Here is a 22,474-nt window from a genome sequence, read left to right on the forward strand (position 1 = left end):
TTTGTATAAAATTGCAATAATTTCAACTCAAGATTTTGCCTGCTCATATAAATGCCTACACAGTATGCATCCTCTGTTTGTCTTTCAAGAGCTAGGTGGTAATATTTTCTTTTGGGATATACCCAAAATGGCAAAAGGCAAGACCTTAGTCACTCCTGGGAGAACCTAAAAGAAACACTGACCACATCTACTCTCTCTGCCATGGCATTGCTTCTGTCTTTTTTGAATGCCCAGACAGGGAAGTGGTGGCAGTAGTCAGGGACAGCTGGCTTCCTGAGATGGCATTACTATTTTCTCCTCACCGTAGAATGACTCCTAACGTATCCACAGATCACATCAAAATCCTTAATTTTGGACCACAAACCTGCTTTGTACACAAAGTTAATTTATACATGAGGATATAGAGTATAGTTGGTGAAATCTTGGCTTTTATTTGTCTTTTTCTTTTATTTGGAATTTAGATTCTATTTGCCACTCTATCCTGCCATCTACATGCTCTGTGTACATTTGCTCTTTTAGTGTAGGCATGACATAAAAGATTCTCTTTAGTATGGTGTTATGTTGTGTGGCCTGCCATTTTGTGTGAGTCATTTCCTTGGCCTTTTACTTTGGGGTGGGCTCAAGGTGGTGACAGTGGTTATATGATTGGGAGACTTCCAGGCTCAATTTTACTGTAATGTTAATAGTGCAACAGAGAGTGTTCTGGCTTTCAGTTTGTTGAGATGTTTTTCTTAGTTCCAATATATGTAAAGAAACCATATACATGACTAATTCAATGGTGTGTATACATTATATAATGTGTACAGATATACATTATGCTATTGTTTGACCTATCTTGGGGGAAGGTGGGCTTTATATTATGTGCCTCCAAAACTAATGGGAGAGACTTAAGCTAGCTGAGTATCAAGAAACTTCCAGACGTCTTTATTCTAGCTAAATAATGTCACCCATATAGTTGTTCCAGTTAATATACACATAGCAATTCTGTTTCAGGATGGGATGAACCAAAAAGGTAAACCACACATAATCCTAAACAATATGTGAGGAGGGGAAAATGAGAATTTTGCTTCTTACAGAATGATACTGTTTTTCTTAAACTGAAGCATTTTCTGTACATCTCTCACATTGCCCATCTGCCCTGAATTTCAGAAGAGTTCTTTCCTTTAGTTCTTTCCTTCTCCACCCTCTTTCCCCTTCTCAAATTCTTTTCTGGTGAATTCATTTATAAAGAAGAGTGATTGAAGGCAAGACTGCTTATTTCTTAACATTTTGTAATAGCCCAGTCTTCTGAGCCTTACTCAGACTGGATATTTTGGGTTTATAAAGAAACTGTGCTTTGCTGTGAATGAGAGTTTTCTGGTGAAATTACACAAAATTAAAATTGCCTGCCTTAATCTTCCTTTAGTATCAGTCCGTGGATACCTTGTCATTGGCTTTGCAATGGTATGTAACAAAGCTGGTAAATATCCCATGAGGTTGCTACTCTTAGCATGAAAAAGCTTCCAAAAATTAGACCATATTAGGTGTTCTTAAAGCAAGTGCCTAAGTAAAATATCTGGGTACGAGACAGTGTGTGCATTGTATTCTTAACGAGTCCAGAGCACCACACGATTTCAGTAGTCTTTGCAAAAGCCTTTTGAGTTGAGCCAGTATTCCCTTCCTTCCCACTGGTTACAGATGTTGGGATAAAATCAAGAGATTACACTGGATCCTTTAAAGTGATCCATTGCATGTTTGGATCAGATAAATCAGTATCTTTAGACTTGCGCTCTTGGACAATTACATATCAGAATCTGTACCATAAATTCTATCTATGACTAAATAAGTAGTTAATGGAGATGTTTCCATGCTAGATCATTATGATTATATATTCTAAGTTCTCACTGAGATGTTAAAAGAACTAAGCAAGGTACTGTTGTAAGGAACCAATCTTTCGGGAAATCATTTAGTTGCAATTACAGTAAGACGGTCATATTTGCAGGGATATGTTCCCAGCCAGATCATGGTTATCTGAAACAGTAGATATCAGTGAATGTCATTAAACTGCTTGACATCTAGTCCAAGGACACAGTAGAGTTGCCTTGGAGAGTCTAGAAATTCCTAGAGGGACATTGTCTCTAGAAATTTCCTAGATCCTCTAGGGTAACATTTTTGGGAGATATCTATAGAATCGCCTGGAATACCTCACACATTTCCAGCAACTATTTTTCACCAGATGTAGGTAAATGAAATGGATATGGGTACCACATTTACTGCTTCCTATATTGTTAAAATTTTATTTGTATTTGATTTTTAACATCTCAGTCTTAAACCTTCAGTTATGTTGTTGCCTGAATATACAGAAATTTAAATACATCTGGTTTTGATGACCTGAAGAAATCTGTGGGACAGAGCTGCAAATGGGAAGCTGGTTTGGGTTGGCTCGTTTGGAGAGTGGCTTGTAACAAATCACTGCCCTTTCTTGCAAAACTAGAAGCTGTTAGAGAAAACATACACACTACATAACCAATTTAAGATTTTCATCCTTTCCTCTGTTCCCAACTTGTTTTAAAACTTATAGTCAGAGAAGCAGCTCTTCTATCATGCTCATAACATATTGTTGTAGCTGAGTCCATCACCTATAGAGTACATCACCTGTTGCCATATAAGGCTTCCTTTTACATTACTACTGCCACAACTGAAATTGTTTGCCATCTTTTTAACCTACTTCAAAACATTGTTGTGAGTATAAACAAAACGAAAATTGCAATGGCAATGGTACATGGAAAATATTTGTTTTGAGACAGTTGTGGAGATATCAGATAATATTGTATCATTTCCTTCTTTTTAGAAATCATTGATGATCTGGCCAATTTGGTAGAAAATACCGACGACAAGCTGCGCTGCCAAACCAGACGTGTGATGATGGTGGAGAAAAAGTCAACTTCCTGTGGTGAGATATGGTTTGATTCAAAATTAGACTTTCTTTTCTGAAATGACTGCAGTTTTTGTTCTAGTTCTTGGATTGAAGCTAAAATGTTTAAAATATTTTAATCATGATGTTTGCATTTGAATGTTGACTTCTTTCCACTAATATTCCACTAGTAGCTGACAGTGTAACAATGTAGAAATGATGAACATAGCTTTTCCTTTTGTGAGAGAGGATAAAAAAGAGAGTCAGGGAGCAGACATGATGTAAGAGAAGTAAAAATACTGTATTTAATCAAATCTAAGGCATTACTGACTGCAAGGCGCACCTCCCCTCCCCTTTTTTTGACAATTCAATTTTTGGGGGTTGGCAGAGCCATTAGAGTTTGAGCCCTCCCCATCCCTCTCCTCCTCCTCTTCTTGTCTCTCAGATGTAAAAACCCCAAACTAGAGTTGTAAGTCATTGCTTGTGTTGGGTGTCATCCTGTACTCCACAAGTCTCCAGTCCCTAATGAGTAGCTAGACTAGAAAACAGAATTAGAATGAGGAACTCCTTTCTCTATTCCTATGCATGCCTTCCTAGATGGGGCTTTCTGTCACTACACCTCTATTCCTGTTTGCTATTATCTCCTCCCCCATTTGTTGATGTAGCAATGCGATCTCTTTGAGGTATGAGGTAACTTCCTTTCTATTGGCATCTTGTTTGGGCCTAGGCTTTGACCACATGGTCGGCCTCCATTTTCCCTCTCTTCTGCCTTTTGTCTCCTCCTGTGAGGAAGCGTCTTGCCATTTTCCAGACAAGATGTAGCTGCATGCATACATTATTTGATATTTTACCTTTTACCTTCCTTAGAATATGAGATTTAGAAAGTTAATTAGCTCCAAGAACTTTCCTATCCAGAGTGTATTTCTTTTACTTCAATAAATACTTTTGAATTTATATTTTTGGCTCTGAATCCTGTGCCATCCTAAGCAACTGAAGCTTATCCCAGCTCACCACACGTACGTTTCTGCTGGTTGTGAAGTGTGCTTCTGGCACTCTGCTATATTTTTAGTGGAATCACCCCAAGAGAGAGTTATTTTTTGAGTCTAACCACTCATAGATTCCCAACACCTTGTATTTGTACAAATAATTTATATATTTGAGCAATGATATCATGTAACATTCCAGAAGCAAATTACAAATTTATTTTTAAGGAAATTACGTTAAACTGGCTAAACTACTTTTAGGGGAAGCAGCATTTTATTTGTTTAATTATTCATACTTATGTGCATCTGTATTTTAATTCCAGTATTGTGCCTAATGACAATGCCTTAAAATAGCTGATAGTAAATGAAAATTAATACACAATAAATGTAATATGTATGTGCTATAGCGATAGACCATAAATGTGTCAAAATCTCCCATTTCCTCCTACTCCACAAGATGGCATTTCAGCTCAGTAAGTAAGTAAGTAACTTTATTTTTCTACCCCGCCACCATTTCCCTGTAGGGACTCGGGGCGGCTAACACGGGACAACGGCCCAAAAACAGTAAACAAGTACAATTAAAACATATTACAATGAACAAAACACAGTAAAATCACATTATGCAAACAATACATTACATTAAGCATAAGAGCCCATTAAAACATAAAACAGGTAAAAGTAAAATAAAATAAAATGAACCACCAGGTTGGTGGAGGGGGATAGTATGGAGTGGCCAAATTGAACTAAAGTGCCATAGTAAAGTTATAAAGTGTTTTGGGGCAGAGAACAAAGTGCAACTATGGGCATCACCATTTGGGAAACTGGAAAAAATGTCTCATTGTTTTTACTTTTATAGTCTTTTGTGGAGGAAAATGTAGCTTTTGTTTTACTTTTGTTCTTGATAATTTGTCTGAATGTTTCTGTCAGCTTTGATCAATGTGTATTTCACTGTGTTTACACTGTCACTGGAATGCTAATTTTGAGGGCACTCTCCAAACTTTTATATTTGTAGCACACTTATTTAAACCAGAAGACATTCTAAAACAGTGGTTCTCAACCTGTGGGTCTCCAGGTGTTTTGACCTACAACTCCCAGAAATCCCAGCCAGTTTACCAGCTATCTGGGAGTTGAATCCTCAAGAAAATAATGACACACAGAGGATCTTGCCTTTTTCATCACGCCTGGTACCTTTTTCATTCTCTTGACTCCCCCCCCCCCCCAAAAAAAGTAAATTGTCTTGATAAATCTAGGACTGCAAGCCATCAGGTTTGTTCATCTAATGTAGATTGTGTATGTTTGGCTGAGTAAATCTCCAACACTTTTATTTTTAGCGCAGTGGAGAGCTCAGCGTAATGTGACATGAAGTCAACCTTTCCCGTGGCCCATTTGCCAGAAGATTATGCCAGTGTTCTTTCCTAATACTGCATGGACAATTGCTTTGGCTTTGAACCAAAAGATGATTTCTACCCCAAAAAACTTTTTTTCCTGGTTGATGACCTGTTCCATGTTTTCTTTTCCATTTCTTTTCACATTCCCTGTGTCTGGCTGTCTACATATTCAGCATTACTTTCCATGATTTTGCTAGCATTCTGCTTGAGAGGCAGACTTCTTATTCCATTAGGCCACCTTGAAGAAGTTTGTGTGGTACTTCACATCTTGATGAATTGGAGGATCACATTTGATGAAGAATATATACGAGTAGTCCTTTTCCCTTGGACTATAAGAAGGATTATTTTTCTTTCTTGAGTACAAATGAAACTGAAGACCAAAACTAAACATTACATAAATTATTGACTCTCGTGATCTTGTGTGCTTTTGTTGCATTTTTGTATTTTGGGTTATTTTCCCTGAAATGCAAGCTCAGGGGGCATATATTCTGCCGGGACCATGAAAAGGTAACAGAAAGTTACATTGCTTTTCCTTGGTTATGGCCTATGTGCATCTGGTGTAGGCAAAATCCGCCCCTCCAAGTCCTCCCTTCACTCCTAGCTAGCATCACCAATGGTGAGAGATGCTGAGATTTACAGTCCAATGACATTTTGAGGACTACAATGTAGTCATTCCTATGTGATTCCTTAACAAAGTTTCAATTAATTACTTTTATTAATGTAATGTCATGTTTTGTTTAGTCGTGAGACAAAGAGGTCAGATATGTGACAGAGCTGATACATTATAAACACTAAGTTGCCATTTAATTCAAACTTCAAGAGTGATTATCACCTCACACTTACCAAATTGTTTTCTAATTTCTGCGGTCTGCAGCTTCTGTTATATGTTAATACTTTTCAGGGTTCAGACAATTCTGCCCAATATATTATAATTAATAGATTTCAAGTAGCAGAAAATCATCCCAGGATATTAGCACTTTTTTCTTCTATATAGCTGTGGAGAGCATCACAAATACTACTATACATCCATGGTCAAATTTTCACACACTCCATCAGTTATCTCTCTCCTTATTCCACTCTCTTCTTTTGTTAGAAGAGAGGAAGATTTCTTTACTTGCCAGAGTCACACAAGTAGCCTGTGGCCTAGCTATCATCAAACGTATATCTATGGAATTCTATCCCGAGGCTTTAATCATAGAATAACCTTTTTCATCATTTGGTAGAAACTCATCATGAAAGCCTTCAGGATGAAAGAAAAACCTCCACAGTCTTCCCCAAGTCAGGTGGAAAAGTCCAATTCCTAATTAATATTTTTTTCATCCTGTTTCCCAAAAAGCACGAATCAAATTCAAAGTTAAACATCAAGAATTGACAGTACCATTTGGATGCAGACCCTCTTTATTTTTTTTTTAAAAAAAATCCTAGAAGCTTAATCCCCGAAGTGAGGAAATGTAGTTCATTCTCTCCCCCCCCCCCTTCTCTCCTCCCTCCCACCCTGGAGATGGGTCGGGGAGCATGGTGTGCCTAGGAGTGCTGGGTGATCGGGAGAGGCCAGCAACACCTAGTTAATTACATTTGCATATACAGCTGTTCAAATAGAGGCCTGCCAGTCCCTGCTCTCACCTGGAGAGGGCCATGTGCAGCTGTTGCTAGTCCTGGAGCCTGGCTCTGCCATTGGAGGGCTGCCGCAAAAGCCCTCGACACCCCCTTGCTATCTATCATTTCAAAGGCCAAGTAATTAGTTATATTTGAATACAAAGAGGAGAAACCTGGCATTGTGTGAAGTATCCAGGGACAGCTGCTTAGAGTTTGGTTTCCAAGGCTACATGTCAAGGATCACTGCTTGATATTTCTGGAAAACAGTGCTGAAATGCAGTAATTGAAATTTGATGTCTCCCTTTCATTTTCTAGCATGGCCCGTACATTGTTGGTGGTTTTATTGCACTTTTAAACTATTAATTTTAAACTATTAGTTTAAAAGTTACATTTCAAAAATGCGGTAAAAAAAATTATCCCTTGTACTAAAGTTTTGTCGAGGTGGTAACATTTTTCATAAGCTTGTAGAAGTTGGCGCCTTTGCTCTTCTCTACCTAGTTATGTCTGTGAATGGGGAAAAAATACTTTGCTAGAAAGATAACTACCAATATTTGAAAAATAACAGCTGGACAACACAAAGACTATGTGCAGACCTCAAAGCTAGTTAAAATAATGTGTATATTCGGTTGAACAGTGGTTCTCAACCTGTGGGTCCCCAGATGTTTTGGCCTTCAACTCCCAGAAATCCTAACAGCTAATAAATGACTAGGATTTCTGGGAGTTGTGGGCCAAAACATCTGAGGACCCACAGGTTGAGAATAACTGCAGTTGAATCTTCTCACTGCAGCAGCGCTCTTAAGATACTGAGAGGGTCTCTACAGGGACCCTCTAAGACTTCCTAATGGTGAGGGCATTTGTGCTTGACCTACCATCTATATAAATTTGATACTTCAGACATTCAATGGAAATATACTGCGTACTCAACCTGTGTTCTGTGAGAATTTCAAACTTAGCTTATTTTAAAATCTCATGATGACAGAATTTGACTTTTAGCCAGCAATGCCAACTTATTTTGTTGTTCCAGTATGTGACTCTCGTGCTGCATTTTGTCATGCCTAATTGAATATGAGAATGAAGCCTTCACATAAATGTTTCATAAATGCTCTATAAGCCCTTTTCAGCATCCATATGCAGTGTGATTGTTGTCATTCATAGTTGTATTTTACTTTCCTATCATTTTGTACAAATTTTAGTTACAAGGGCACAATTCAAGTGCTTGTAGCATTCAGGTTATTTTTTTTTTACAAAGTAACTATTTCAGTTACTTTTGAGAAACATTGTAGTGAAGACTACAATTCGAACTATGTAATGGTAACTATTTTACAGTCCCAGAACAAAACTTACTTTTTAAAAAGTAACATCACATGCTTTGTTTGTGGTCTAAATCTCAAGAAAATTGAGGCTCAGTCATATGGTCCTCTGTGCAGTCAATCACTCACTGTGTAGGGGCTGTTTGTGTGGTTGAACAGGGGTCGGGGTGTAGCTTTACCATACTATTTCATCCCTCCCGCCCATTCAAGTATGATGTCTTTGGTCATTTTTTAAAATAAAGAGGATGAGAGATTTAGAGAAAGCATTTGGAGCTCGGCCATTCTCACTTTTCACTTTTTTTGCTACTGCTGCTATTGATGGTGTTATGTAGATTTGTGTGTTTGTGAGAAAGAATGGAATAAATGTCCAGCAGCTTCTGTGAAATAACAGTAATTGCAAACAAATCTGATATTGACGATCTAGAATTTCAGATTCTGTCACCTTCGTCACCTTGGAAGGGATGTTTACATGTCTGTTGAGGAACAGGCTTGCTTTACTTCTATGTCCAGTTCTGTAGCTTTCCTCACAGGAGAGCAGCAAGTTTGAAAAGAAGAGTTTTCTCCACATGAGAGTATTCCCTGTCCAATTGGGAATCCAGATTGGTTTTTTAGGGTGGCCAATTGTATGGAGAGCCCCACATGTCGGAGGCACTCACCTCTTTAGACTCCTGATCTTCATGTGATGAGAGCAACAGGTTGGAGGCGGAGGGTAGTGTGCTTATAAATTAGTGATGTCCTCCATAGCCAATCATATTTAGGATAAGGAGCATCTTATCAGCTGGGCATTTGTGTTATATCACATCACAGTATAAAATACTTGATAAGCCAAAATGAATTAGATGTGGTCTTGGCCAAAGGCCACTGTGCTTCTGTATAGATTACATAAAAATGGTTTTTAGGCCACTCAGAAATGACAAGTTGGATATGTAACTCTTCTCTGGTTATTAATTATTTCCCTATATTTTTTTAATCACACCTGATTTCAACATTTGTGTTTTCACTGATTTAAAATATATTTCAAACTTCAATCTACCCCACATTTTGTTTTCGTTTTGAAGTATGAGTTTTGCATTTTTTTAAAAACTTTTCATAGATTCCCATCATAAAACAGGAGTGACTCCTTTAGAATAGGTTTATTTACCTAATAAACAGACTCTTACGTTATCTAGGAAATGCTCACATTTTTGAAAGAGGAACTCCTAGTAACAGGCAAACAAAGATCCAGCAGTTAGGTCTGGTGAGACAACGAAATGAAGGTCAGCTAATATTGCCCTCGGTCTCCTTCCCGGTGGCCATGACAGCAGGGAAGGTTTGTTTGAAGATCCCAGACTCAGAGTCATTACTTGCATTGTTACCCGTCTGAGCATTCGCGTCTCTGCCAACAGTTTAGGATATTAATGTATTCCACAGATCAGGGGGGAAAGGAATTCCTCGGCATGTCTTTTTGTTTTGTTTTCTCTAATTTTCCTCCTTTTCTCTTTTCCTTCATATACTTTGTTTGCTGTGCCTTCGTCTGGTGGATGTTGCTGGGCATTTCTGATGAGAAAGTAAAGAATTACAGAGAGGAAAGGGGGAGGTGCATGTTAACATTTTAAAAATTTTAGGTGATGGGTTTGGGGTTTTTTTACAAGTTAGTCAGGTGCATAGGCATTTATATTCTGTTTAGGATTATGAGTGCAAATATACAGTAGAATCTTCCATTTCTAACATGTAAGTCTCATTGATTTGCTTCCTGGAGCCAGAGAGTACTTTTAAGAAAAATTAAAGAGTGCTGCTCCCCAGGATGCGATGCGTCAGTGCTTCTTTAGTATTCATCCTTGCTTCATTACCACAGCCACCTCTCAGCCCACCCTGAACAGCTGCAAAAAGGGGCAAAATTACAGCAATTCATATGGGGATGACTTACTGCCAGGGAATAATTGGTTTCTTCTTTTCAAAGAACGTTATCGCAGCAAAGCTTGGGAAACAAAAATTGTGTGTGTGTGTGTATGTGTGTTATGAAATGGGGGTGTTCAATGGAATGTGTTTCAAAATTTTCACAGGGTTTGTCAAAGGCAGTTCATTGGAAAGAAAGGTTTTTCTGTCATTGTTTTTTAATGAAGAGACAATGATCTTTATAAAGAAATAGGGCAGGAAAAGGAATCTGAGCAAGTTTCTTAAGCATGTCTATGTATTCTAGCAGGAATTGTACTTAATACTTAGATTTTCTTAATATATTCTTTGATCACTCATAGAAATGTTAATGAGACAAAATGGGCTAAAGAGCTCTCCAGACACTGCCTGGAGAGGGAGGAATGAAATGCAGACCCTCAGGAGGGCTTCTAACGCACAAGAAGTTCCTTTGTTTCCTGTTTTACAAACCAGAGACATGTCTAAAATCTGCAACAAAATGAGAGCAGGCTGAAGAGGGACTGTGGAAGACTAGGCTTTCTATATTTTTTAAAAGGAAAAAAATGTTTGTTGCTGGCTGTGAATGCCCTGGCCTACTTGTTGGGGAGTGTTATGGGGGTGTTTGAAGTCCCAAAGGAGGGTCCTCTGAAGATGTGAGCAGGGTGCAGTTAGGCTGTCTTTCACTTGGGCTTAATTAAGAACCTGGCAAGCTTTGTCTCTTGGGGAGGCAGTTATGTGAATAGGAGCTCTGGCCCCTAAATTGTACGTACAGGCTTGCTGCCTTTGTATTGGGTTGCCAAACTGAAGACAGTAGCAAGTACAGGCTCCGTGTTGCTGGAGGTCATTCGCTTGTTTAGAGGAGTAAGCCCACACCCCAAGAGAAAGAGAGCATAGTCAGAGGGAGTCTTTCATAGGGACTGGGGAATAACCAACCTTTATGTCCATGTGTGTATATATGTAAACAAAAAGCCAGTGGGAGGTAGAAGAGGTTTTGTAACACTTTCCACCGAATGATTCTGTAGGCTTAATGAAGGGTCAAAGGGTAAAACACAGAGGGCAAACACTTTTCCTCAAGGAGTCAGTCCTCTGGGTCCCATTTTTCTGAATGGGAAAATATCCTATATTTCATATTCAGATATTAGTTATTACAAGTGCTGTATTTATGTTGAAACTAGTTGGTGTTAAATTTGGACGTCTCCTTTGTGTAGCATTTTTAGAACATAATTTTAATGAAGTTTCTCTGTTATTCAGCACATAGGGGCCCAGGTTTCTTCTTAGAAGTCAGAACTATCATTAAGAGACAGAATCCAAACATATGCATGCAGAAATGGCTTGGCTAAGCAGTTTAAGGATTTGGGTAGTGATGAACATGGTCAGATGCTACAAATGTAAGAGAATAAAACAGATAAACTTGTTCTGTTCTCTTAAATTACCAACTTCCTTGGCAAAAGGTAGATGAAGTCCACATCATACAAGTCAGATGTTTCTAAATCTATTTCACTGTGACTTTGGCCAGAGACCCTTGGCTGATTGAGATAGATGCTCTTAGGTTATGAAACAGTAATAGCTGATTCTTGATAGCTTTCAGATTTAACACCTTTCTGAATTATCTTGATTTGGAATACAGTTATGACCCTTGTATCTACGAGGGATATGTTCCTGAATTAATTGTAGCAATATGAAACCACATATAATAGTGAGTGCTATTGAAATAAATGACTTCTGCCAAAAGCATACCATACAATCACCTAGGGGACCCGGAAAATTCTTGGAGATTCATATTTCATTGGATGCAGGTAAGTGAAACCTAGAGCACCAATCCTGCTGCTGTGGGAGTCATACTGTAATTCTAGATTGTGGTGGAGAAAGTGCAGCCTAAAAGTCACAAGTAGTCCCAGTTCCCTCTTTGAGTCACTCCAGCACCTCCTACTACCATGTTTAAACATGCCTGACTCACCTACAAAGAGCTGAAGTGGGCAAAATATTCTGGAAACTCTAACTAGAATTAAACTTTTGATCTGCTTTAGGTTCTGTTTTCAGCTTCCTTGGTGCAAAAATGCTATGTTGCTTCCTAGAACAGTTTTTTAAAAGGTCTCTGGCACAATTGCCCACCATTGTTCTAGATCATGCTGATTTGGGGTGATTTGTGATGGCTCAGTTCATGTTTCTTTTTGACTGGTATCAAAGAGTAATGTTACGTACCAAATTTTATGCATTATTTCAGTTGTGCTTATACCTGATCAGGGCCTTATACACCTGCTATGCCGGTTGCAATTTTTTTCCTGGAGTATAAGGACCATGAAAGAGAGAGGCAGCAGCATCAATCATCTTCTAGTAATCTAAGCTTTCAGTAATGGTAATTTGCTCTGTGTGGGATTTTTTTTGAACATGTCAGGAAGCTCTCAGCAGATCAGTGTCTTGTGTGATGAGAACTTGGAGGCTATATGCCTTTTAAAACATTTAGAAGTTACAGTGAAGACTTGGTTGTTTTCAAGTGCAGTTAATGGTTCTGCTTGCTATTCATATAAACCTACAAGATTAAGCTTTTGTTAAGCTCTTGAAGGGGAGGACTTGTTCCATGCATTTTGCTTTTTATAAAGGAAAGGAGGTATTTAGCGGAGGTGCTTCTGTTGTGGATTTTTGCTCAATTATTACAGCATGTTAAAAAAGAACATTGGGGGAAGTTTCTAAATTTATTCTTCCTACTTGATTTGCAGTTGCCCATGGTTCTCCTTGCTGGTCTCTGAGTGCACATAAAAGAATATGGAATAACAGAATAAGATATAATATAATCTATAATAAATTTCCATATGCAGATAATTGTATTAAGTGGAGACACTCAATGGATTCAAATATGAACTATGTTCATGAAAGGGATTCAGAAATGGAACTTACTGTCCTGCAATTGTCCCTAAAGCCATATTTTGAAAAATGTATAGGATTTGTTCAGGAGGGTCCTTTTACCCAAGTAAGACCACTCTGGTATGAAATCCAGATAACTGCTCAAACAAAATCCCTGATTTTTTGGATGTTGCTAAATTTTTACTGAATTCACAGGGGAATCCCTCATTTTATTCTTGTCTCAGTTAATAGGAATGGGTTGAAAATGTCTGAGGTGTAGTTTTCTTACTCTCTCTGCTACTGTTTTTCTCCCAGTTTACAAAAAAGAAAAAGAAAAGAAAAAAAAGAAGACATTGCCAGGGTTAGTTGTTTAGATTTCCCCTCAATATCTTTATCTAGGCACTTTCCGCTCATATCTGCTTTCTCATGGATAAAATGTTTTTGCTTTTATTGAAGTCTTTTCCTTTAAAACAGTTTCTGGTAAATAACACAATAATGGTAGACGTCTTTCATGTAGTTTCTTGGATTTCTGCTTTTGGGGGGCAATCTTACAGGATGCATCAGTTACCCAAATGTAGGGGAAATCTACAGCACACCAGAGAGGGAATTGTTTGAATGTGTGTGAGTGTAAGGAAGATGCTTACATTTGATGGGATGGGCCCTTTCCTCTATATTTTCTCTGTTACAAATTTTGCCAGATGGAGCTACAAGCCAGTAATTTTCCAGAGGTGGCTGAAAATTACAAAAGTGAGTGGAGAACTGAGTCTCTGTTTGTGGCAGAAAATTTGGGAGGTGGAATGGGAAAAGAATTGGAGAAAGTAGAGAAAATAATTTGGGATTTTCTTAACAGGCCTGACCTTGGGCATTGATGCTTATAGTTTTTTATGCTATTTCTTTTTTTTTTTTTTTTTACTTCAGTAGGCATTTTCTAACAATGGACTTTGTGCCCAGTGAACCAGACAACAGAGTAAAACCAATGTTAGGCCAACTAGAATAAACCCATTAAAAGCAATGAGAGTTAATGTAAGTGGCAATTAACAGTTCCTATATATTTCAGTAGGCAAACTTACTTGAGACTAACATTAGATTAGCCTAATGCCATTTTAGCCTTGCCCATTCATTCCAGAGTTTGCTAGAGTAGTAAGGAAATAAAGCTGCTCAAGGTTGTTGCTTTCATTTGATTTCCTTCTTTACCTGTATCATATTTGTGGGACTTCTAGGGTGTAAAATTATGAATAATAAGAGTGTACAATTTTACTGCAAAACCGTAACTACAAAATATATTTCAAAAGTAAAGTGTGAAGAGCAGAGGAATGAAGCCTTACAAACCTGCCCATGTTTTGAAATCTGCAGGGGACAACACACACCTCCTCCATTTGAGGACTGAATGTATCAGGCCATTATTTCTAGACAATTTGTTGGATTTTCTATTTGTTATTATTGTTGTTGTGTTTTTAAAATAGTTATATTAAACTAGTTTAAATTTTAATCACTTTTAGCTTTTGTATTTTTTGTATTTTTAATTATGTGTTTTTTATCCATTGTAAGCCACTTTGAGTTCCAAACTAGGGAAAAGGCCAGAAATATGTACGTACATAAGTACATACAGCATGATAAAACACATCTAACCGGTTCCTAGCACTCAGATGTTTAGTTTAAAAAAGTTTCCTAGCCACTCAAATATTGCAGATCCTGGAGAGTGTGCCACAAAGGTAGTACCCCTGTCACAGAAAAGCTCTTTTTCTAGTGGCTGGCGATATTAATTCCAGTGGCACTCAAAGCCAGGCCACAGATTCTTTTTAACAGGGAAGGATCTGTGAAGGAGGATGCAGCCATCCATTGAATAACATCCTTTGAATTACAGGAAACAACAAATGGATATCAAACTCTAGACCTTGTGCTTCCCACAGATGAACAGGATTTATATTTGAAGGGGATTGCCTTTTGGTTTTGCATGTTAGAAATTTGTTGAATGCCATTGGGGTAAATGCAGCGTTTTGATTTCGATAATGATACAGCAACTACATTATAGAAAAAGTTTTTGGATTTGCCATTGCCTGGCCCTGAAACATTTTTATGTTAAGATTTAAACTCATGTCCCTTTGCGCTTGCCTTGCCATTGGTGGAGGGATATTGGAAGCTTCTGTAAAGGTTCTTGATTGCAGATTATCCAAATGTGGTTGATGAATGTTCAGTGTCAGAAACAGAGGATTTGGAGTATGCATTTCCCAGGGTCTAATAATCTCATAGGGCAGCTGAGTGTGACTCCTTCCCCAATAATCTACTTAACTCAGTAGTTTTGCCCTCCTCTTGCCTTGCAAGGAGAATGAGCCTCGTAGCCTGTTTGCATGATAAGTAGCTCCAGACTCCATGAGCCTTTGAAGAGGAAGCTGGGAGTTAATTGGGGCAGCTTCAGCTAATGGTTTCCCATGTTCATTGGTGGGTTAAGTGAAGGAGAGAGTTTGAAAGTATCCTTCATGGATCTATAGCAATAGGCTTGAATGTAGATTCAGAAAGCCAAAACAATAAACTCAGACAGGTCAGTGACATACCAAACTTGATGCTACTCAGATCGATAACATGTCTTGATAACATTAAGCTTGTCGTCTTCTTCAAGGAGCTCAAATTAATATATTTGGATCCTTCTTTGGGCGTAATGTGGGCTAAAAATCAAATACATAAATATTCTACCTGGTGAACATTAAGGTTGTCTCAGAAGGTGTTTTCCCTTGCCTTCTTCTGGGGCAGGGAGACTTGCCTATGTGGGCTTCTGTGGTTGAACAAGGAGTCCTGGTCTCCCTGAGTCCTCATCACATCACACTGGGTCTTGAGGATTAGACTAAGGTGTTGTGATTCATCCATAGTCTGTTTGTGTTTCGTAGAAAGATTAGGATTTGAACCCTGATCTCCACTGTTCTAGTCCAGTGTAGCTATTCTGAAAAACAGATTGAATGAACAAGCAGTAGAGCATGGTTTCTCAACCAGACTCCCTTAGGGTTCTGAGAGGGGTCACTAGAAGCACCATTGAGAGAATTAAAAAAAAACTAACCCCTTTGTTTTAAAGCTGCAAATACAATTGTCTTTATGCGAGGATCCCTTGAGATATGATCATTTTCCCCAAGGGTTACTCCAGGCTAAAATGCTTGAGGACGGCTTCAGATCAGTGGTTTTCAACCTGGAATCCCCAGATGTTTCTGGCCCACAACTCCCAGAAATCCCAGCCAGTTTACCAGCTGTTAGGATTTCTGGGAGTTGAAGGCCAAAAACATCTCGGGAACCCAGGTTGAGAACCACTGCTTTAGAATGACAGTGGATATTATTCTGCTCTACTGTACTGTGCTTTAACACCATGCTTTAGTGTGTTTAGATTCAAAAGGATATTCTTATAATTGTGTGTTTTTCTTCCAAGAACTGAATTGTAAAATAATTTCTACCTTTTCATTGGTAGAAAGTCTTAATGGTCTTGAGTGCCCTTATTAGATTGCAAGTAATCTTGTTGATCATTCTCCTTGATGTCTCAGAACATCTAATATCATTTAAGTGTTTAGAACATCTCCATTTTCAGGGATACAAGAGATTAGTATGCCTTGGGGCACATTGTAGAATATGTGCTTGCACTGTTTTGAGTTCCTTTAAATATCCTTCAAAAAGCTTATTTAAGGTAAATCAATTCAAGATAATCTGCTGTGATGTGGAACATGAATGTGAAGAAATTCTGTCAGTAGACTTGTAACAGCTGTTACAGCCTATTAGCAAATAGAAAGAAAATTTGCAGGCATAAATGGATGACATAAACAAATTGGTCTTGGTGCATTAATTCTATCACTTTTTTTCTAATAAAACTGTGTTGTGCTGTGTTGGGGTCCCAGGTGTCTACTAAGTGCATTGATATGCATATATTGCATATCAGTTTGTATACACTTGCGTCTGTGAGTGCTCAGTTTAAGAGTGGGCCAGCGGATGGACTTTGGCAATGTGTGTTAAAGGCAACCTATCAGAAGGTGCGACTGTGGTTTAACTTTAACAAGTTGGCCACACATTCATGGTTCCCCTTTAGGACGGCAGCTACATGAAATAGAGTAGTGTATATTTTATTTTAATTGCACTGAAGTCACATAGTTGTAAAATGAGTTAGAGAGGTGTGAGATTGTGGTGTATTTAGGTCGTGAAGTGGGAGAAGAATAGAAGTTATCCACTTCTTACTTTATGGAATAAAAACCAAATAACCAAGTCCTCTTAATCCAATTAAAACTTAATAAAGATAAGGTGCGAGCTCATTTTGGCTAGATAGAATTCCATGGCCCTTGAAACCAACTTGGCATGGCTAGTGCATTTTTCCACCCTGATGAAATGAAAAGCAAAAGAATGCTGCTTGAAACAAATCAGTCTGGATACCTCAGGAAAAACTACACTTACCTGCTCTGGAAAAATTGCATCCTAGTCTGTTTGGTTCTTGTTGAAAGGGAAATGAATACTTGGCAAGCAGGGATGACTGCCATGTGTTGTGATGGCTTTGTGCTCTGATTCGAAATGCAGAGGGAAGCAGGAGATGTTCTAATTGGAGTGAAAAGGAGAAGCATATTAGCTTTATAGGATTAATGAAGAGTAATATTCTAGGTTAGATAGTTGATACAATGCCCCACAGGTTCTTTTCTTTAGCACAACTGTTTGTTCTTTGACCAAATGGAAACCAGATTTTTATTTGCTATGTGCCTTCAAGTTGTTTCTAACTTATGGCAACCCTAAGCAGAATTAATATTTAATATCAATACTGGTTTCCCCAGTGAATGTGCACTTTGGCTCATCATACACGTGTCTGTTTATACATCTGTTGGTACATGAAGGCATGTACGCATGAAGATACACATGTCACATACATATGAGCCATTTGCTTCAGGAATCTTCATGCTATTAACTACAACACCACAAATGAACTGAGGACAATATGAATCATGGAAGTTGGAAACACATTGGATTTTGGCTGTAGTTAGCATTTGTAAGCTGCTATGTTTCTAACTGCCCAAATAAAAGTTGTCATATGTTTGTTTGCCTTTAGTTTTAACTATAGCCAGCAGTTAATGTCATAACTGCATTGGAAGCAATGTTGGGGGAAAGACAGCATATTAAATAAATAAGCCAAATTGGGAGGCTGTGTGTCATTACATTTATTAATTCAGGTAATAAAGTCTCTGACATATACCGCAAGTCCCTTTTTACAAGGTCTTTTTAAGCATGCCCAGCCCGCTGTCCCTCCATTATCCTTGTTTTATGCCTGTGAAGGTGTTTTAGCAATATTGGAAGGATGAGAAAATTGGGCAGAGGGAATACACTGCAATAAAACTTGTTTGGGGCAAGAATGGGATTCTGATGTAGCCAGTCCTGCCATCACTTGTGTGTATGCCTATAGCAGGCAAATAAACAACAGAAAAGCCTGCCTCACAAGTTCCCTCCATCATGTTTTAAAAGCATAGAACTATATACATTTGATATTCAAAATGAAAATCATAAAAACGCCAAGGCTGGGGAAAAATAATTTCTAGACCTGCCTTCCACTGGTCATTAAAAGGCTCAAAAGGTTTTAGCTTTTTCATGGAAGGTTGTACAGTTTCACATGAAGGATAAAAATGTGTTAAACTGGTATTTTTTGTGGTGCAGAATTTGCCCCTATTTTTTCTACATTATTTTGCCCTCTGATACTAAATTTTCTGATAAAGAAATAATGCCTGGAACACATCTATTTTATTTAATGAGGGATACCTGTAATGACCTTTTCTTCCCTTTCCCATGTCCTTATTTTAAAATAAAATATACAGTTTGAGGGTGTTTTTCCATGCTGAAGTTCTCAAAAGGGGATTTATGATGGCAGCGGGGTGAAGAGTTTTCATTTAAGATACCAGGATGATGATGGAAATAGAGAATATGAGCTTGGGGACTGAGGAGCCCATGCTGAAATGTTTATTGCTGTCTTTGAAATGCTGCTTATTAGGCAGAAGATGTGTCTTGGTAAATGGGAACAGAGCTGCACCAGTCCTGGGGATATGTTTAGTATTCCAGTAACACAGAATACATTAAAAAGAAATAATTTCCATTGTCATATTGTAATCAAGAATGTAAAAGTGTTCCAGAGACCGCAAAGCCCATAAGGATCTCATATTTTTAAGGCATTCTCCTACTTCGCTATAGGCTTTCTTGTATTAACTATTGACAAACAAAAACAGCCAATGCATTTCTCCCAAAGCATTTTTTTATGCTGCAATGATATAATACCTAGCTATTTCTTTGTATATACTTCTTTGGAACCCTTGTTCTTGTGTTGCATATAAAGAAGCCAATATTTCTAAAGCAAATCTAGTATAGTAGTGTAGTATGTATTGTATACATTACACTTGGCTGTGACCAACTCCATGAACCCCTGGGAATAGGTGAGTTGCTGAGCACACCATTGGAGGTGCTAGTAGGCACAGGACACACTGTTATCATTTATACCAGTGGTTCCCAACCTTTTTGGCCTCCAGTTGTTTGGACTTCAAGTCCCAGAAATCTCAGCCAGTTTACCAGCTATTGGGAATTGTGGGAACTGAAGTCCAAAACACCTGGAGGCCCAAAGGTTGGGAACCACTGATTTATACATTGCTGTGGCTCAAAAAAGACTTCACAAAACATGATGCCTTTACAAAGACATGAAAGCTACATGGAAAGCATAATGTGGAGTTACACATGCAGACAAATAGAACTTGTAGTTGAATGCTTTATAGAAACTAAGACAGCAGTGGCTCCCATGCAGGACAGAAGCACTGACCTATATCTCTTAAACTGATACAGCTCTTCTCTTAATCTGCATAGCTGTGGACAAGTCTCTCTTTAGTTACTGGAGGTGTCCCTGGTAGAACTAAAATAGCACATAGCCACGTCTCTTGGGCCTCAAGCAACAAGGCACTGGTGTCAACCACCCCCACCCCAACCTCCAGACACCAAAGTCAAGCTAAGATCCCCATTATCCACATAACTTTGTTCTCCTGCGCCCAGGTAATTGTGAAATACTAACTGCCATTGCTAGCAGATAGAGTGACCCTTCAACTCTTACTGCTACTTGCTCAATGTCCAGATAGGGATACTTCTGCATTTTTTAGCTGCAGCCAATGAATACTGCCCACGTTCATTCATTTTTTCCGTTTCCTAACCAGCAGTTGTTCATTCCAAATGGTGCTGAACTGCAACTCCCACCAGCTCCAGCCAGTACAGTTAATGGTGAAGAATGCTGGGGTTTGCAGTACATCATAATCATCTAAAAGGCTACACGTTGCTTATCCTTGCTGTAGATTGTAATTGTTTGAAATTATCCTTTCTCTTTAGGTTTTGTACAAAATCATTGTGGTGGCATTCAACAATAATGATTCTCCATTTTATTAATATGTTAATGTCTTATTAGTTTTGTTCATCTCTTGATTGTTTTTAACTTGCTTTCATTCAGTTATAATTACAAGCATGCTTGAATTGGGCTAACAAAAATGCTTTTATGGTGCATAGAAATTTCAAAATACGCTGAAAAAGTGTGAAACATCTTTAAAATTCCTCTCAAAAAATGAAGAATATTATCTGGGATAGATTTCTCTTTTTCAAAAAAAATAGTCACTATTTTTTAAAATAAAGAACCAGAAATTGGGGTCTAACAATGTTAGATGAGGGGAAACACTTATCTCATTTCCTCTCATTCAGTTGGGTTGTGTGTATGGTTTGCGACCATAACTCTAGGGACTATTTCGTCATAGAGACAATAAACATTTGGACTGAGAACTCTTCTGACTGAATTTGACATGCAGGAATTCTCATGGATGTTTCTTCTGCAGAAATTCTTGAATTATGTTGTCTTTGCGAACAGATTTATTTCTGCTTTTGGTTCCTGTTAGATAATTATAGTTTTAAAACATTCATTCAGAAAGGAAGGGGGAAAAGTACAAAGTAAACTTCTCCATATGGGAACCAGTTCTCAAAACTTGCCATAAAGATTTTATTACATCAAAGAAGCACATCATTGAATGGGAAGAGACGCCAAGGACCATCCAGTACAACCCCATTCTGCTATGCAGGAACACAGAATCAAAACATCCCTGACAGGTGACCACCCAACTTCTGCTTTAAACCTCTAAAGAAGAAGACTCCACCACACTCTTAGGCAGCAGCATATTCCACTGCCGAACAGCTCTTACTGTTGGAGAAGTTCTTCCTAATGTTTAGGTAGAATCTACTTTCCTGTAATTTGAATCCATTGCTCCATGTCTTAGTCTGCCCTCCCTCAGTGTCACATCCTTCAAATATTTAAACATGGCTGTTAAGTTCCCACTCAGCTTTCTTTTCTCCAAGATCCCAGCTCCCTAAGCCATTCCTCACAAGGCTTGGTTTCCAAACCTTTAACCATTTTGGCTCCCCTTCTTTGGACACAATACCCTCCTTAAATTGTGGGACCCAGAACGGGAGACATCGTTATTCCAGGTGAGATCTGACCAAGGCAGAATTGAGTTGGGTTTTGACTTCCCTTGATTTTGACACTATCCTCCTGTGGATGCAAGCTAGAATTGTGTTGGCTTTTCTGACAGCCGCATCACTATTGACTACCATCTCCACCTATCGGAGTTATGTACTCTTTGTAGCACAGTGCATAATGTGTACTGGGTTATTTTAATGCTGCATTTTATAATGTGTCATGTATATTATAGTCAATGTGTATATGTATCCTATGGCTATTTTATCTATTAAAAATCATGTCAATAAATTTAAAGAAAAAGAATTGCAGTTTAGAAAGTGGTTTAAATAATATCTTCCTTCAGCAGCAAAAGGCAGGAAGAACTGCAGCAGGAGATATTGCCGCTGGTTCATTGTTTATCAACTGTCATAATTGCTATTTCTAGTTCCATTGTTTATACATAAAATGCTTTGGTAGCATATGATAAATGATATTACTGGTTTCCTTCTACATTTGGAGAAACAATGACACACTCATGCCTAGGGTGCCTCACACCTGACAAGTCCCTTCATGTTAGATGGGATATCCTAGTAAATTCATAATATTGACTTTAAAAATATCACATGGCATATAAATGAGCTGCTTTCGTGTTAATAAATTCATGGACCTACTTCTTCAGGAAATGAGTCCATTCTAGAAGCACCCTACTTGGGCATTTTGCTAATTTGCTAAATTGATTTGTGCTTGAATCTAGTCCTGACCTAAAACATGAGGCAAGTTACAGCATTTCTTTTAGAGCCCTGCAATGCACAATGCTTGGCAGTTTCAGTCAGGAAGATTTTCTCTTGCCTTTCAATGTTTTTGAAATATGGTCACATGAGTAATCTGGAAAATATTTCCAAGGAAAGGAGTGGCATAAAATTGCCATCATTTAGATTCCTTAGAGGTTAAAATATGATGCGGAGTTAAAATGAGAGGATGCAGGTAGTTGACTATTATAATGGGTCCCATGCAAGGAGGTCCTTCTAAAATCGGGGTGGGAAGCATTTCTCCCCCCTCCACATCATCTTTCCCCATTTGCCAGATTGTCTGTCGCTGATAGGAATTGGACA

The 22,474-nt window shown here is 38.3% G+C and overlaps 2 protein-coding genes across 6 annotated transcripts in view; one reads left to right on the top strand and one right to left on the bottom strand.

Annotated features, from left to right (window-relative positions):
- The window catches only part of ntn1 (netrin 1), a 328,369-nt gene that overhangs the window by 124,613 nt on the left and 181,282 nt on the right, over window positions 1-22,474 (bottom strand). For all 4 annotated transcript variants that reach the window (XM_062970707.1, XM_062970709.1, XM_062970708.1 and 1 more), the window contains exon 7: window positions 17,318-17,455. In XM_062970707.1, the coding sequence (XP_062826777.1) occupies window positions 17,318-17,455 (138 nt within the window). The remainder of the gene's footprint in view (window positions 1-17,317; window positions 17,456-22,474) is intronic.
- Window positions 1-22,474, top strand: part of stx8 (syntaxin 8) — a 107,363-nt gene that overhangs the window by 81,710 nt on the left and 3,179 nt on the right. For both annotated transcript variants that reach the window (XM_062970711.1, XM_003217077.4), the window contains exon 7: window positions 2,831-2,932. In XM_062970711.1, the coding sequence (XP_062826781.1) occupies window positions 2,831-2,932 (102 nt within the window). The remainder of the gene's footprint in view (window positions 1-2,830; window positions 2,933-22,474) is intronic.

The sequence above is a fragment of the Anolis carolinensis genome, chromosome 2 (genome assembly GCF_035594765.1).
Source record: "Anolis carolinensis isolate JA03-04 chromosome 2, rAnoCar3.1.pri, whole genome shotgun sequence".
Lineage (NCBI taxonomy): Eukaryota > Metazoa > Chordata > Lepidosauria > Squamata > Dactyloidae > Anolis > Anolis carolinensis.